At 42.4% G+C, this 17,332-nt stretch overlaps 1 protein-coding gene across 1 annotated transcript in view; it reads left to right on the top strand.

Moving 5' to 3' along the window:
* Positions 1 to 7,029: 7,029 nt before the first annotated feature.
* RBP2 (retinol binding protein 2) overlaps positions 7,030 to 17,332 on the top strand; it is a 35,817-nt gene continuing 25,514 nt past the window's right edge. The window contains exon 1 of the mRNA XM_007947512.1: positions 7,030 to 7,102. Within this exon, the coding sequence (XP_007945703.1) occupies positions 7,030 to 7,102 (73 nt within the window). The remainder of the gene's footprint in view (positions 7,103 to 17,332) is intronic.

Below are 17,332 nucleotides of genomic sequence, written 5' to 3'. Positions count from 1 at the left end.
CCCTCAGTATAATGTGGATAAGATTCATCCGTGTTGCTTTGTGGATCAGGATATAGTTCCTTTTTACTGTTAAGTAGTATTCTGTTGTTTGAGTAGTACATAATTTGTTTATCCATTAACTCTTTGATAAACATTTGGGTTGTTTCTAGTTTGGACCTATTATATTAGAAATTTTTAGTTGTTATAACTCTCATAGTTGAATGATAGTGTGAGAATTTTTGTTTAAAAGTATTTCCCCTCATCATTGTAAGATATTGATTCACTGTTTTTCTTTCCATCAGAGTTGTTGAGAAATCTATCGATCTGATTATTGTCTTGTTCCTTTATAGATAACCTGAGTGATTCTTTTTGTTTAAGCTGGAACATTTTAATATTTTATTTTTATTTTGTTGCTCTGAATTCTCACTACAACATGTTCTGTGTTAAAAATATTCTAGGTAATTTCCTTGGCTCTAACTTCCAGTTCACTAATTCTCTCATTAGCTGTTTAACCTTTTACTTTTTTAATTTAGTAACTACATTTTCTAATTTCTAGAACTATATTCTGGTCATTTTTAAAATCTATCCTTTTTATGTTTTATTTATAAATTCCCTTATTAATTTTAAATATACTTATTTTATAGTCTGTATCTGATCATTTTATTACCTGAAGCTTTTGGGAGATTAATTTGACTGTTTCTGCTGAAACTTGCTCTTGGTGTATTTTTTTCATGTACGTTTTACAATTTTGGTTAAAACCAAAAACCAGACTCACTGCCATTGAGTTGATTGTGACTCATAGCTGTCCCTCTTTGGGTTTCTGAGGCAGTATCTCTATGGAAGTAGATTGCCCAATCTTCCTTCTGAGGAGTGGCTAGTGGGTTTGAACTGCCAGCCTTCTGGTTAGCAGTCAAATGCCTTAGGTACTAGGCCAACAGAGCAAGTTTTTATTTGGCAAGGCTCCATAACTGGAATTCTGATTGGCCTGGTTTGAGGGTGTCTCCCTCCAGAGAATTTTTACATTTAGTTTTTCCTGGAAGCCTAAAAATATTATTAGCTTAAAACTCTTTTTTTTTTTTTTTTTTAAATCTTGGGTAACAGAAAGTATACATTCAAACCTCCTACCGGGGACAGGATAGAACTTTAAACACATACACACAGATCCCAGGCCAAATAATCAGGCTTTCTTATTATCTCTAGGTAGATTTGCTAGTTAATATTCTCATTGAGGATGTAGCCCTTCAAGTGTTCTGATTTTATGTAGGCATCTCAGTTTTAATTTTCTGCCTTGTGTCTGTCAGTCCAATATCCATTAAAACCCAAGTCCCTGGCTTATTACAATTAGCAAGGAAGGTTGGGCAATCTACTTCCGTAGTGATACCACCTCAGAAACCCAAGGAGGGGTTGCTATGAGTGGGATCCCACTCCACGGCAGTGCGTTGCTTTTTTTTTTTTTTATTCCTAGCCTCCTCCCCTACAAGGCCAGCTTATCTTCATTTTCTTGCAAGCTTAGTTAACTATTAAAAGAATATTTCTTAATATTTACTGTTTCTAGAATTGTTTCTTTGTTTGCTTTGTTAGTGTGTGTGTGTGTGTGTGTGTGTGTCCACGTATGCAGTGTGTAGGAGGTGAGATTCTGTCCCATTACATCAAGGAAACTTTTCTTCTTCATGTGCAGGGTTCAGTAGGACTTTTCAATCCAAAAACTCATGGAGTATTTTCTGTTATTATCTTGAAGTCTCTCTTTACTTCATTTTCTCTGTTCTTTCCTTCCAGAACTCTTATCAGATAAATTTGGAACTTCTTAATACATCTTCAGAACTCTTGCTTTCCTTTTTCACTTCCTAAATATTCTTTCTCCTCTCCTATATTCTGAGATACTTTCTAGCTCAATGTTCCAGCTCACTAATTTCTCAACTCTGCTCATTTAAAAAATTCATTTCTTCTGTGAGATTTCCATTTTAATAATTAGGTTTATAATATTTTAAATGCTTTGTTGGTTCTCTTTATAGATGCCCTAACATTTCAAGTCCCTCTGAGGATTATTAATTATACTATTACAAAGTTTTGTACTATTTGCTCTATTAATTCTATTTCTTCAGATGAAAGTTCTTTCATTTCTTTGACTGGTTCCACTGTCATGGTGCTAGTTTTCTCTAAATATTTGCTTTGCTTTGAGTAAATATTTTTATTTCAGATTCTCTGATATCCTCACCGCTGTTGTGAGGTGCTGTCAAGTCAATTTTCAACTCATAACAACCCAATATGACAGAGTAGAACTGACTAGGAATACTAATCATATTCATTTACCTCAGCCTAGCTCCAGTAATCATAGAGGAAAAGACAGAGCATACTGCCTGAATTATCTTTCAGACTCTAGATATAATAGTCATTTCCTGTGGTGTGGCTAACCAACCAGGACATTTCTAAGCTCCCACACTGCTCCTAGCTCCAGGGCTGCTGCTTTGACCCATGGAGGCCAAGGATAGAGAGATGTTAAATCCCTATGAGACATTCTCCCACCAAATCTTCCTGTTTTTGCCTCAGGGCCATCTCCTATTTCAGTACTCAGATAAGTACTACCTGAGACCTGGGAGCATCCTTGGACCACACTCACCCCTTAAGATATCTGTCCTATGTGTGTTTTGGACTTTGGTTTATATCTTTAATTTGACCCTCTCTGCCTTCTGCTTTTCTGGAATTCCTCATAGTCTAGGGACCATTGAGTGTGTCTTCCCCTATTCCCCCTCATTCTTACAGATTTATTCATTTTTATCTTTACTGTCAAATCCAAGGATTTGGGTCAAGGGATAGAAGTTATGTCTTCTCAGTCACCTTCTTCACCCAGATCTCCCACACCTGCCCTCTTATTAGGCCAGAGCTGGCAAACATGTGTCAGGTCTGAAGCCTGATCTCCACTCACCACAGAAGACCTGACTAATCAATCTCCAGCCTCTTTCTGATGGTGTCCTGCACACTCAGAGAACTCCTCAACAGTTAAGGCCCACCCCCTCCTAGTTTCCTACCTGAATTAGCGGTGGGGCAGGAAAAGGAATGAGTCCTAGCCCTTGTATTAGCTAATGTCCTGACCCCAGAATAGGTTTACTATTCAGCCTAGCAGTCAAGAGGAATTGCTTCTGCTCATAGCCACTTTTTCTGCCTCCATCAATTAGGAATATTGAAGGATCCTTTACAACGCATGGGTTCCAAGGGTGTATGTCTCTAAAATATCTTGTTTGTTTGTTTTTAATTGAGTAACAACTGGTAACTAGCTGTATCAAGACAAGGTGGAGGATAGGGCCAGCCCTGTAGGAGTGTTTAAGCCAAAAGGAGAGAACAGACTGTATATCTGGCACAATTAGAAGTTGATGTCCGACAGAGGAGACTCTCCCAGGAGCTTGGTGGTATAATATAGACCGTTGAAGAAGCAGGAGTTCAGAGTGGCAAGAGAGCTGAAATAGGAGTGGTCAGTGAAGGTTTTCTAGAGCCAAATATATCAGAGTAAGACCTGGAAGGATGGGTGGGATTTATTAGTACTGAGATTAGGGAAAGTGCATGCTTGTTGTTTTTCCCAGGAGAATCCTTGGCCCCCTCTGCTGCTGTTCTCTTGTTGTTGTTGTTGTTGTTATGTGCCGTCGAGTCGGCCCCGACTCATAGCAACCCCTCCTTGGGTTTCCGAGGCAGTTATCACTACGGAAGTAGGATTGCCCAACCTTCCTTCCGAGGAGTGGCTGGTGGGTTTGAACCGCCAGCCGTCTGGTTAGCAGGCAAGTGCCTTAGCCACTATGCTACCAGAGCTGTTCTCTTAGGCCACTTAATTTTAGTGGTGGCCTCACTTGCCCAGGACATTTTATTTTAGTGTAGAACTACCATTTGTTTTTATTAAAAAAGTTTTACTTAAACACAGCCATGCCCATTCATTTATATGCTGTTTATGGCTGCTTTCATGCTGTAAAGAGTTGTATAATTGCAAGAGACTACTCTGGTAGCATAGTGCCTAAGGCACTTGACCGCTCACCAGAAGGCTGGCGGTTCAAACCCACCAGCCACTCCTCGGAAGGAAAGTTGGGCAATCCTACTTCCGTAGTGATACTGCCTCGGAAACCCAAGGAGGAGTCGCTACGAGTCGGGGCCGACTCGACGGCAAACAACAACAACAACAACATATGACCCACAAGCCTAAAATGTTGGCTAAAATGTTTACAAACAAAGCAGTAGGTATTGAGTTGATTCTGACTCATAGCAACTCTTATAGGACACAGTAAATAAAAAAAATTAAAAATCCACTACCATTGAGTCGATTCCAACTCATGGCAACCCCCATTGGGTTTTTGAAGTAGATTGCCTGCAGAGTGGCTGGTGGATTTGAACTGCCAGCCTTCTGGTTAGCAGTCAAATGCCTTAGATAATGTATCACCAGAGCTCCTTATAGGACAGAAGAGTAGCAGTGCCCATAAGGTTTCCAAATCTGTAATCTTTACAGAAGCAGACTCTTTCTACCTAGGAGCAGCTGGTGGGTTCCAACCACTGACCTTTTAGTGAGCAGCTAAGCCCTTAACCATTGCATCACCAGGCCCCTGGTTGTTTGTAGAAAGTATTTGTTGTTCTCTGTTTTAGTGATTGAAAAATCTACAAATGGCTACAGATTTCTGGGGTCTGACACACTGAAATTGTATACCTTGATTCTCAAAGATAAAATTAATTCAGCCTAATAACATAATGACGTCCTCATTTCATTTACGGTGTTTTCCCAGTATCTAGAATAATAACTTGTAGATGACTGACAAAATGAATATGTGAACCACTAAGAAACAATTTGCTTTTTGTTTCGTGTTTCTTCTTCTCTCCTTCCCCCAGTCATCATCTGCTATGTCTACCATAGGATATACAGAGTGTGGATCAGTCTAGAAGCAGAGACTTCCACTAGTGATAGCATGGTCACTGCACACCTCAGGGCAGAGCCCTGGACAGCTCACCAAGGCAGGGCTGGTCTCCAACATGCATTAAAAATCATGATCTATGCCCTCCTTGGCTATCATTGTCCCAGACCCTCCTTCTGGCCCCACTGAGAGTCACACAGCTAAAAGTACAGAGTCAGACGTTCCCATCACTACACAACTATAGTACTTCTATTTGGAAATTCAAAAAATTTTTTGTTGTGAGTTGGGTAAAAGTTTACAGAACAAACTTGTTTTCCACTCAACAATTCATACACATTTTGATATGTGACATTGATTGCAATCCCCACAAAGTAACAGCACTCTTCCCCTTTCCTCCCTGTGGTTACTACATTTCCCATCCTCCTTCCTTCCTATCCCTTTCTGCCTTCTGAGATTTACCCCCCCCCAGGCAAATGCTGCCCTTTTGATCTCCTATGGTTGATTGTTTTAAGAAGTGTGTACCTCCCTGGTGTTATTACTCAGCTGATAGGCCCATCTATTGTTTGGCTGAAAGCTGAGCCACAGGGGTGAGTTTGGTTCCAGGCTTGAAGGGTGTTTAAGGGTCATAGTCTTAGCAGTTTCACCAGTCTCTATCAGATCAATCAGCAAGAGATTTTAAATTTTAACCCAGAAGAATGAATGTTTGGCAGTCAATTCTGAAACACCCAAGAAGGTCTATGGGGAATTCAGTTTGTGGCAGAAAAGGCTGTATGGAAGCCTGAAATCTGTGCCTGGAGGGAGAAGCCAACCTCTGTAGCCTGGCTTCTGGCTGGACCTCAAAGGATGTAACCCAAGGGCGCCCCATCAGCCCCTTCTGTTGTCTCCAACTCATTTTCAATTTGTGATAAAGTTATACCATATTTTCCCCTTTCCTTTGTCCTACTTTGGCCTTTTCACAACAGCTGGGCCATTTTTCACTCCTGACTCCAGTATACTTACTGAAAAATATATGTGCTGTTTTACATCTCCCAAACCACACACAGACAGAGCCATTTATTCAGATTCACAGCACTAGAAGACATATATTAGAGTCCCAAAGTATCATAATCAAAATTGGCCTCACTTTTGAGGGCTCATGGTTCCTCCTTCTCAACCCACATTTACATTCTTCAGAGAGTAGGGGCCCCTTCCCGCCCACATCTCTTAGAATAGGGTTTCAGAGAAGTAAACTATTCCATTTTCTGAACCACTAGGGAAGCCAGTTTGGAGAAGAGTCTTGAATAGTCCTTGTCCAAGTGTCCTGCTATGCCCCCACTTAGTCCAGGCAATCCTCAGCTTGCTCCTGGGGACCTGAAGCTAATTCCCACTCCTTTCTGCCTCTCTTCTGGCTTCCCTCCAGGCCTAGCTTCTTCCAGCTGATACATCTTCCTAGAACATGCCTTTCTCCTATAACCCTGCTGTTTAAAGCCTGTCAGGGTATCTTTTGAGGAAAAGTATTTGGAGTCACCAGACCTAAGTTTAAGTCCCAGCTCTGCCACTTAATGTTGCTATTAAGTATGCTATTTAACCTCCTTGAGCCTTTCCCATCTGAAAAATGGCATGATAAAACATCACCCCCAGAGCTCTTTAAGGTTAAGTAAGATGAAATATGCAAACTGCCAAGTACAGAACAGAATAGAGCCCTGTGGGGATGAGTTCCCATTTCCTGTTTGCTAGCCTGGCAAGAAGTACTGGCTACATGGCTGGCAGACTCCAATTTTGGACCTGTTGTGCTGGTGGCTACTTCAGCTTGCCTTAGTTCATGTAGAGTGAACATTGGGTGTTTGTTTTACCCCAGATGCTAGACAGAATATTCTGTGTAGGGCTAGGGGCTCTGTGGGAGCCCAGCCAACCAAAGCTGAGGTGTCCCATGGCCTCGTGCATGGTAGAGGTCAGCGGGACAACTCAGCAAGCCACATTAGGACTTTGTGCTTGAGTTTCTTGTTGTTCTGTTGAATTTGCAAAGGAAAGGAAGGTGTCTTTGGGTTGTGCTTATGACTTTTGGACCTGTAATCCTGAGAGTCATAAACCTGTCCACTAGGCTATAAAATCAGCTTATTCCAAGACAATCTCCCTGCAGCCTACTCCTTGACATCCTACACACAGCCAATCTGAACCAGAGGCCACCACTATGACAAGGGATCAGAATGGAACATGGGAGATGGAGAGTAACGACAACTTTGAAGGCTACATGAAAGCCCTGGGTAAGGGGGAGATGAAGGTGGAGGGGCGGAGGGAGGTGCCAGGAGAACTGTGGTCTGGCCCTTGGGCAGGGCCAGTGTTGTTCATCAGACCCATGTGCAAATTTTGGCTCTCACTTACTGGCTATGAGATAGCAGGTAGGTCATACAAATTGTCTGAGGTTCAAGTTTCTCATCTGTAAATTGGGAATAATAACAAATGAGATTATGTCTAGAATGCTTAGACATAATGCTTAGACATAGTACTTAGAAAACATGCACTAAATGAAGGATACATACACACATACACACACTGAGTAAAATCAAACTTGAGAAAATAATGTGGCCACTCTCTTGCCAGTTGGACCTGATAGTATCCATGAATGCTACCTGCACTGCACTTTTGCCAGCCTTCTGATGGGGAAGCAGAAAGGGAGTGGCCAATGAAACTCAGCCTAGGAAAAAAAATGCCCACAAAGGCTACAGGAGGCTTTTCTCATACAGATCAGACAACTCAACACTGACCTATCGTCTAAATCGGGCTCCAGGCCAGGGGCTACTGACAGCATGCATCCTGAGTGGATAGCACAGTAGGTCTCTTGTGAGTCTGGCAGAAAACACAGATCTCTGTCCTCCAGCCTGTGCACTCTACATGAAACCAGAGGAAGAGGGTCCATGGAGCAAAGTTCATAATTGCTGGGCAACTATCATGTGCTGGGCACTAGGCATGCGCATTAGGCAAAGAGCTCTGGCCATCTGTCCTTGTTTCATCCCTACAACAACTCATGCCTATTCCCGCTTTGGAGATAGAGAAAAGATCTCCATGTCACCTTTTTCAACTTTAAAATTCTCCACATGTAGAGTTACCTCGTTGAGACTTACCTTTGCACAGCAGAAGAAAAATGGCTGCAGATGGGGGTCAGAGGTCCAATCATCTGGACATGATGGTGCGCTGTCTCTTCAAGAATGAGAATCATAGTTTTCCTGTGCAATTAATTTCTAGAATATATCTACCATCAGTGAACAAGGAGAGCTGTGACATGTATCACAATTTTTGAGTTTGGAGCTTTCTTCATGGGCCTTAGATATGTTCCTAATACTGAATAGTTTTTATTTATTTATTTATTTATTTATTTATATTTATTTTTTTGCCTCCTGGCTTTCAGAATATTATCTGAATATACTTAGAAAGAGCATGAGGAAGTAAAAACTCTCCTACCAGACCTTGCTCCCAATCATGATGCCAATAAGTTTTTCCATACTACGTTGCTGTTATTAGGTACTGTTGAGTTGATTCCAATTCATAGCAACCCTATGTACAACAAAACAAAACACTGCCCAGTCAATAGCATGGTGGTCAATAAAAAGGAATTCTGGTTCTACACCTGGGCAAATTGTTTGGAGCAGAGCTCAGAATTGTAATGCTGAACAAGATTATACAGATGAGGAAACCAAAGCAGAGGGACCAACATAGCTGGGACCAGAGCCCAAGACTTGGCAGTACGACAGTGAATATTTCTTTTTTTCACCTTTCTGAACCTCAATTTCCTTCTCAGCCAAATAGGACCAGACTCACCTGTCTGTCTGGATAATGTTGGATATAGTTGTCATTTTGAACAATTGAAAGCACTTTAATTAGGGTTTTTCAACTTTTTCATGGTATCAGCAGTGTGCTGAACAAGCCTGACATGACTTTAGAAATCTCTGGTTGGTGCAAATGGTTAAGGATGCAGCTACTAACCATCACCAAAAGATTGGTGATTTGAACCTACCCAGAAATGCCTTGGAAGACAGGCCTGGTGATTAGCTCCCAAAACGTCACAGCCATGACACTGCTATGGAGCACAGTCCTACTCTGCACAATTGGGGTCTCCATGAGTTGGAATTGACTCAATGGCAACAGGAATAGTGACTTTGAAGTGTAAAATCCAGTCTCAGCCCATGGAGCCCCTCTTTCTAGGCTTCAGGTGAAAGGAAGCACCTCCATGACCACCTTCCCTCTCCAGGGAGATTGTGGGATGCAAAGCACATTTTCAGCTCTGTGTAAGAAATCCTTTCTCCAAAAGCAGCCTTCCTTTAGACTTTCACACCTCTGTGCACCTTCAATGCCTCTGGGGGGTTCACGAGTTGTGGGGGGCTCATGCAGTGTTTCGTAGGTATCTCCTTTATGATGTTTGGAGTGATGGTTCCAATTCTCCTTGGTATTGGATATCGGTTGTCTCTTACAGTTTCAGTCAAAGCTTCCAATTTAACATCATGTTACACTGATTTCCCTCCAATGAGCAAACTGACCTCTATGTACTAGGGTCTCTGCAATGTAGAGGGAGTGGGTTAACATTTCCCTGATTAAGATTACTATTATAAGTGTTGTTGTTGTTAAGTGCCTTCGAGTCCGACCCGACTCACAGTGACCCCTCCTTGGGTTTCTGAGGCAGTATCACTAAGGAAGTAGATTGCCCCATCTTCCTTCCGAGGAGTGGCTGGTGGGTTTGAACCGCCAGCCTTCTGATTAGCAGTCAAGTGCCTTAGGCACTATATAAGTGGTAGTTATAGCTTAATCCAGAATGTGAGTGTGCTTGGATACCTCAGTTTACACGGCTGATAGTAATAGTCCACAACATCTCAGGGCCCCAGGAACTTGCCTCAGCTCCAGGCCAGACTATGCAAACATGCCTCAGCCAGAGTCATTTTCCTGTCATTGAGACAGGATAACTGAAACCTCTCACCCGCCCATGTACATGGGTGGGGCAGGGACTAGCAGTGATTAAAGACAGTTCTCAAGGAGCTCAGCCAGAAACAACTTAGGTGGGGCTGCCTCTTCTATGTAACCTATTAACAACAACCTAGCAAATCCGTGGATTCCTCTCACAGTCAGGCTACCATAGGGGATGGTTTCCCCAAGTTGAAAAGTCAATGAAGCTTCCCTTCTTTGCCCTTTTCAGTACTGAGACTCTTGGCATTTGGGAAGAACATGCAAGGAGACCTTTGGAAATTTCTAGTTGTGTAAATACCACTAAGTATAACTCCATTCCCTGCCTAAGAACCGTCACTTTCTTAGACTCTTTGACTTTAATCATCAGCACTGGGTAGTTGGGTTTCTCTGCAGATCCACTTGCTGGTTCAGTAGGGAAGGAGAGATTCCTGTTGAAATACAGATCTGGGCAGCACAATGGCTTTCTGACTAGCTAAGTGACTCACAGCACACACTAGTCTCCTATATAATTCAGCTGTCAGCCTGTGCGGAGTGACACATCATAGCAACTTTTGGCTTTGCCCCAAATTATCAAAGTCATTAAGTGTGAAAAGTGTGAATGCCAAAGGTCATCGATACCTCCTCTCCTGCTTCTTGTATACCTGCTATTTCTAGAGGCCCTAGACTCTCTCTTGGCAGCAAGGAAAACAGCTGAACTATTTTACCCTGGGAAATACATTATGTCTTGAGGTTCTCCTTCAGTGTAATCCGAAGATGAGGGGTGGGAGCTGTGGTTTTTATTTTAAAAGGGAACCCGAAAGAGGGCAGATATGAGCATGGCAGGATGCTGGGGGAGATGTTGGGTCAGAAGTGAGGGCAGTGCTGCATGTAGATAAGAATCATTCAGCTTCACTAACAGAGCTTTAGAGTTGTCCATGGAGGCCAGGAACTATGCCCTTTGAGAGAGAACTCTGACTGAGGTTCTCAAAGGAGCTCATAGACTGAGCAGAGTTTATCCAGTAGCTATAGTCATGGGTGAATGATGTTTCAGTTTCTATTACTGTTTAACAAAAACACACAGTGGCTTGAAACAATGACAGTCGTTTTATTTTCTCTCTCGCATTCTGAGGGTTGACCAGTGTTATGGATTGTGTGATTAAATCCTCACCCCTATTACCTGCGGTTATAATCCCAGTTGGGAATGGGTTTTCTTTTTTTATGTTAATGAGATGGTATTAGTGTAGTCAATCTCTTTCAAGATATAAAGGAGATTAAACAAGCTAATGAGAAGCAGAGATGGAGGATGAAAGATGCCAAGCCACATGAAAATGGCCCAGGAACAAAATCTCAGAAAAGAAAAGGACCTTCCTCTAGAGCCAACAGATAGAGAAAGTTTTCCTCCAGAGTTGATGCTCTGAATTTGAAATTCTAGCCTCCTAAACTGTGAGAAAATAAATTTGTTCTTTTAAAACCATCCATTTGTGGTATTTCTGTTATAGCAGCACTAGAGAACTAAGACTACTGGGTTCACCTGGGTGGTTCTTGCTCTAAGGTTCTCATTTGGTTGTAGTGGCTGGAGCTAGGGGCATCTTAAAGGTTGCCTAACACATCTACTAGTGGTAGATGCTGGTTGTTAGCTGGGACCCCAGCTGTGCTGTTAATCAAAATGGCTATAGGTGATCTGTCCATGGGACCTGGGTTTCCTCATACCATACTGTCTGTGCCATGAGAGAAGAGGCAGCAGCTGCATGGCACTTTATGACCTCCCTTAGAAATAACAGAGCATCTTTCCACTGTGTTCTATTGGTCAAAGCAGTCACAAACCTACCCGTATTCAAAAACCAAAAAACCAAGCTTACTGCTGTTGAGTCAGATCCGACTCATAGTGACCTCTCCTTGGGTTTCCGAGGCAGTATCACTATGGAAGTAGATTGCCCAATCTTTCTTCCGAGGAGTGGCTGATAGGTTTGAACCACCAGCCTTCTGGTTAGCAGTCAAATGCCTTAGGCACTACACCACCAGAGCTCCACCGTCCCCAAAGGACAGGGATATTGATACCCCCTCTCAATGGGAGGAGTGTCAGAATACATTATAAGAAAGTTATATAGGGTCAGAGGTGTTGTTGCAGGCATTAAAGAAAATATCTGCTACAGAAGGCATAGTGGTGACTCTGTCCCATGGGGTGGAAAAGGTTATAATAACGATAATAAAAAGAAGTGTATGTAGGTTGTGGAGGGAGTTATAATAGGGGTCAATGAAGATTTCCTGAGTACTCTGGGTGGGGCTTTGAAGGAAGGAGAGGTGTTCTCCGTGTAGAGATGTAGTCAGGGATGGCCCCATGGCATGTGCAAAGTTCCAGGCCACCAACCACTCAATACCAGTGGTTGATATTGTCAGGGGATGAAGAGCAAGGAGGAGGTAAAAGAAGAGAGACTATATAGGCAAGACAGCTGGATTCCGAAGGTCTGTGTGTCACAGTGGACTTCATCTTGCAAGGAGAGTGTGCTGGGAGGAATTGCAGAGGAGAGAGTCATCATTTGTTGTTGTTGTTATTTGCCATCGAGTCAGCCCCGACTCATAGCGACCCCTCCTTGGGTTTCCGAGGCAGTATCACTACGGAAGTAGGAATGCCCAACCTTCCTTCTGAGGAGTGGCTGGTGGGTTTGAACCGCCAGCCTTCTGGTTAGCAGTCAAGTGCCTTAGGCACTATGCTACCAGAGCTCCTAGAGTCATCACAGAATACTCATTCTGACAACCATGAGTGAATCCACTGGAAGAAAACCACAGAGGTTGTTGCAATGCCCTTGGGAAGACAGTGAGAGCAATGCTGAGCAGGGGTGGATAGGAGCCCACTTCTACCTGAGTGGGCTTTGCCAGGAAATATTTCCTGGATACTTGATGTGTTCACAATGTTTTCCTGGCTGTCTCAGACCTCAGGGTCTAGCATTAGAGGTGAGCATGCACACAAACTATTCTCATACCATTATGAGCATGGCAATAGAGCTTTATATACATTGTCTCCTCTAATTAATTCCATTTTCAACAAGTGTATTGAGCACTTATAGCATGCCAGGAGGTGTTCTAAGCATTGGCAGCATAGTGGTGAAGGAGGCTATAAGTTCCCTGTCCTTGTGGAGTTTCCCTGCTAGTGGGAGAGATAGACAATCAATAATAGACTGAGTATATTTTGGGCAGTGATAAGGTCTTTAAAGAAAATAAAAAGAATAATGGAGTAGAGAGTGTTTGGTGGTCAAGGAAGTCTGTCTGAGGAGGTGACATTTGAGCTGAGGCATTTGAATGTGACATTTGAATGCTGAGAAGTGTTGTTCTAGACACGGGGACAGCAAGTGCAAAGACTTTGAATGTGTTCAAGAAACGCAAGAAGGCTGGTGTGTTTTGAGTGTGGTGAATAGGGTAAGGAGAGGGAGACGATGAAGGTAAAAATGTGGGTCAAGTTCAGACCACACAGGGCCTTATGATAGGAAGACTTAGTTTATCTTATATATATATTCTTTAAGGATCACTAAGGCTACAGTGTGGAGAATGAATCATAGGAAGACAAGACTGGAAGCAGGGAGGCCCATTGGCTGCTGTGTTATCCAGGCAAGAAATGGTGGTGTCTTGGGCTAGGCTGGTACCCATGGAGCTGGAGAAGAGAGGATGGATTCAGCATATGTTTTGGAGATAATGCCAACAGAGCTTGCAAGTGAATTAAATATGAACCAAGAAGAAGTAGAAGAGTCAAAGATGACTCCTAGGTCATTCCAGCCTGAACAACTGGAAGGATAGTGGTCCCTTTGGCTGAAATGGAGAAGACATGGTGAGGAGTGAGTTTGGGGATGCTGGAATTGGGCAGGGGAAAATGAGTCAAGAAATGTGTTTTGCATATTTTGACTTCAGATGCCCATTACATATCCAAGTGGAGGATTAAAATTGTCATATTGCTATAAGATCTAGAGCTGAGAGTATAGTCAGGGATGACATGGTAGGAATCCTTTCCATTTTACGGGGTGAGGAATCTGAAGCTGAGAGATGTAGAAGGGCTTCTTGTTTGTGATCATTTGTGGCTGGAAAATGATGGAACTCACATAAGAGTTATCTGTCTACTTCTAACCCAAGCTTTCTCCACAACACTGTTGTAGGTGAGGGTGTTAAGCATGGGGGTAGGGAAAGAGGAGCTCCACTCTTAGCAAGTTTTGTCAAGATGGGGCATCCAAAGGATAGTTAGGATCCTCAGAAAGACAGAGAGAAAAAGAGAGGAAGGAAGGAGATAGATGGATGGAGGGAAGAAGAAAGAGAGAGGAGAGAGGGAGAGGAAGGGAGGAAGAAAGAAAGGAAAGGAAGAAAGAACAATTTCCCAATGACCTAAGTGGGAACTGGTTTCACAAAATTTGAATTCTTGGTGGTGCTCTCAAATCAAGAAAGCTATGCATGTTGCCAAAGTCTTTACTTGAGTCATGTGGTACTCAGCTGGACTTTTGAATGGGGAAAGTACTAAAGGGTGAGACCAGACCAGGTGGACATAAATGTGGTTCCTTCCCATGGGCCTCCCTTTGCATGTGTTGTCAGCACTTCCATCTTGATCCCCAGTGATGACTTCTAGACTATGGATGGAGACATAAAATAGTGCATGGGAAGTAGGGAGGCACTCTGGATCTCCAGCCTGCCTCTGGTGGCGAGGGGAAATTTTAAACATATTGGGGATCTCCCTTAGGGAGTAAGAGGGGGAGAAGATGGGCAGGGGGGCAATCTAATTCTTCCTTCACTTTATTATCTGGAGGGAGAAATGGCATAGAGAAGAATAGAAGATTGGTCTTCCACTCTGCTTCTCACAATGGCCTAAGAGCACTGATGATTTGAAAATTAAGGAGTTCAGGCTTGAAGCCCATTGGAGCTGCACTTTGAGTGGATTTTAGGTTTCTTATAATGAGTACATATGCATCTCTGCTCTTTAATTTACAAAGAGCGCCTGCCCTTTTAGCCTGCAACTTTAGCTTTTTCACAAGCACATTACAAAGCATTTTAATGTTGGGTAGCATACTCATATTTCAACTTTATGGCTTACATTGTTCAAAGCGCAGTTATGAAAAGTATGTTTTAATAAAGTCACTTCAGTGTTGTTCTCCCCCCCCCACACACAGCAGCTGCAAGCCATATATATTATTCAGAAATAGTTTGCCTTTGGACCCTTTTATCCAAGATAGAAATTCATTTCATGTGGCTATAAATCAGGCTTGGAGATACCTTTAATCCAGAAAAGCAGATAAAACATACTTGATAACCCTGGAGTTAAAATATCATATCAGGAAAATAATTTTCTCTACAAAGGACAAAGAGGAAATATTTTTGCAATCTGTGTGTGTACGTGTGTGCACATGCACACGCGCACATGCTATGACTACAATTAAACCTTTCTAATTGATTAGAAATATCACAAATCCACCAATAGAACATTTGGCTCCTTTCCCTGGGGTGGAGCAGAGGTGACATGATTAACTGACTTGTGCAAATGCTAAAGGGTGGCCAAGAGGTCAAGCCATTTTTCAATCTGGAGGAGAAGCTGTGCTTGTTTCCATTTGCATGGAGTCCCTAATAAGACTTCCCCAGCAATGGTCAGAAAGATTGACTAGGGCTGGCATTTCCAGGACAAACCAGTTTTCTCAGCAATACACATTTAGCTATGATCTACCCTTCTAAGCAACCAGGGACAAGCAGTAATTTGTATTAAGGGAGCCTTAGTTGGGAATGACAGAGAAAACATATGTGTAGAAAAATGGCCGGGAGCTCTACCATAGCTGGATGACTGAATGCACCACTTAACTCCTCTGGGCCTCAATTTCCTCACCCATAGAGTGAAAATGGACTTGCTCTCTGAGGGACACTTCAGTTCTAATTTCTCTGTCATTTCCAATTCTTCCTTAGTAGTTTTGCCTGGGGCCCTCCCCTTCGCTTCATCTGATTAATATGCCCTATGTTTTTTGCGAGTGCAGAGGTGGTTCAGTGGTAGAAGTCTCATTTACCACGCAGGAAGCTTGTGTTGCATTCCCAGCCAGTGCACTTCATATGGGGGCTTGTGTGTTGCTCTGATGCTGGTTTCAGTGGAGCTTCCAGATCCGGTGATCTACTTCTGAAGGTCATCTAGTGGACCATTGGACCATGATTGGTGGTCCATTCCACCACTGATCATAAGGATGGCACAGGACCGGGCAGAGTTTCATTTTATTGTGTATGTATGTGGTCACCATGAGCCAGGGACCTACCAGATGACAGCTAACAACAACATGATTTTCTTTTCCTATCCGCTAACTCAGTGATGTCATGAGAGGAGTGTGAGAGATGCACTAGGTGACACTGTCGGGGGGGGGAGGGGAGACACTAAAATGTCTATAAAATTTTTGTGCAGTGTTTCAGCAGAAAGTTGTTTCTTTTTATGAAATTATTCCTACAGTTAGTTATAACACCAAAAACATTTTTAGTAAGCCTAGATTACATGTATCAATATACTGACAAGACTAAAACTCTATGCTAACTTACTTTTTGAACCCCCGGAAGAAAGGTTGGCCAATCTACTTCCATAGTGATATCACCTCGGAAACCCAAGGAGGGATCACTATGAGTCAGATCCGACTCCACAGCAATGGCTGAGTTTTTGTTTGAATGAGCTCTGGTGGCATAGTGCCAGAGGCTAGCAGTTCAAACCCACCAGCCACTCCTTGAAAGGAAGATTGGGCATTCTACTTCCTCCTTAGGAAACCTAAGGAGGGGTCACTGAGAGTTAAATCGACTCCACGGTAGTGAGTTTGGTTGTTTCTTTAATGCACTCTGGTCAGAGGTGTCATTATTACCCAAATACAATGATGTTTTGAATCATGTGGTTGTCTGCACATGTTATAAGCAGATGCTATTGTTTCGTTGCTACTGGTTTTTTACAGTTGCTGCTTTTATCAAATTTTCTGGTGCTTTAGCTACAATATTGTGCTAATTAGTGTTTGTGAACTTGTATCACGTTTTTGAGAATAAAGGAGTAATTAAGGAGAAAAATGAAAAAAAGCTTCTTCTCAATTACTAATAATATTGTAACTAATAATGTAATTCAGTGTAGAATGATTTTATAATACAATTTTTTGTTAGTATTCATATAAGAAATATTATCTGTAAGAAATTTACAACTATACCACATATTATTCTATGATTAAAATTGATAATAAACATTGCTAAGGATTCTATATGGTCTGGTATGGGAAGAGGTCAATGGAGGGTGTGTGTGTGTGTGTGTGTGTGTGTGTGACACCATGAGTTACCACACTAGATGTCACCAACCCTTATGATACCACTGCCCTAACTATGATTCCAGCAACACAGTTTAGCGCAGCTTAGGGCTCAGCAGACAATACAACCATGTTTGCTGAAAGTGAAGATGACTTGAAGTACTTACTGATGAAGATTAAAGACTGTAGTCTGCAGTATGAATTACACTTCAACATAAAGAAAATGAAAATCCTCACAACTGGACCAACAAGCATTATCATGATAAATGGAGAAATGATTGAAGTTGTCAAAGA

This window comes from Orycteropus afer, unplaced genomic scaffold (assembly GCF_000298275.1).
Source record: "Orycteropus afer afer isolate SDZICR_OR568_19922 unplaced genomic scaffold, OryAfe1.0 scaffold00188, whole genome shotgun sequence".
NCBI classification, from domain to species: domain Eukaryota; kingdom Metazoa; phylum Chordata; class Mammalia; order Tubulidentata; family Orycteropodidae; genus Orycteropus; species Orycteropus afer.
Note: the sequence above shows the minus strand (reverse complement) of the source record. Positions and strands in the feature narration are given on the sequence as shown.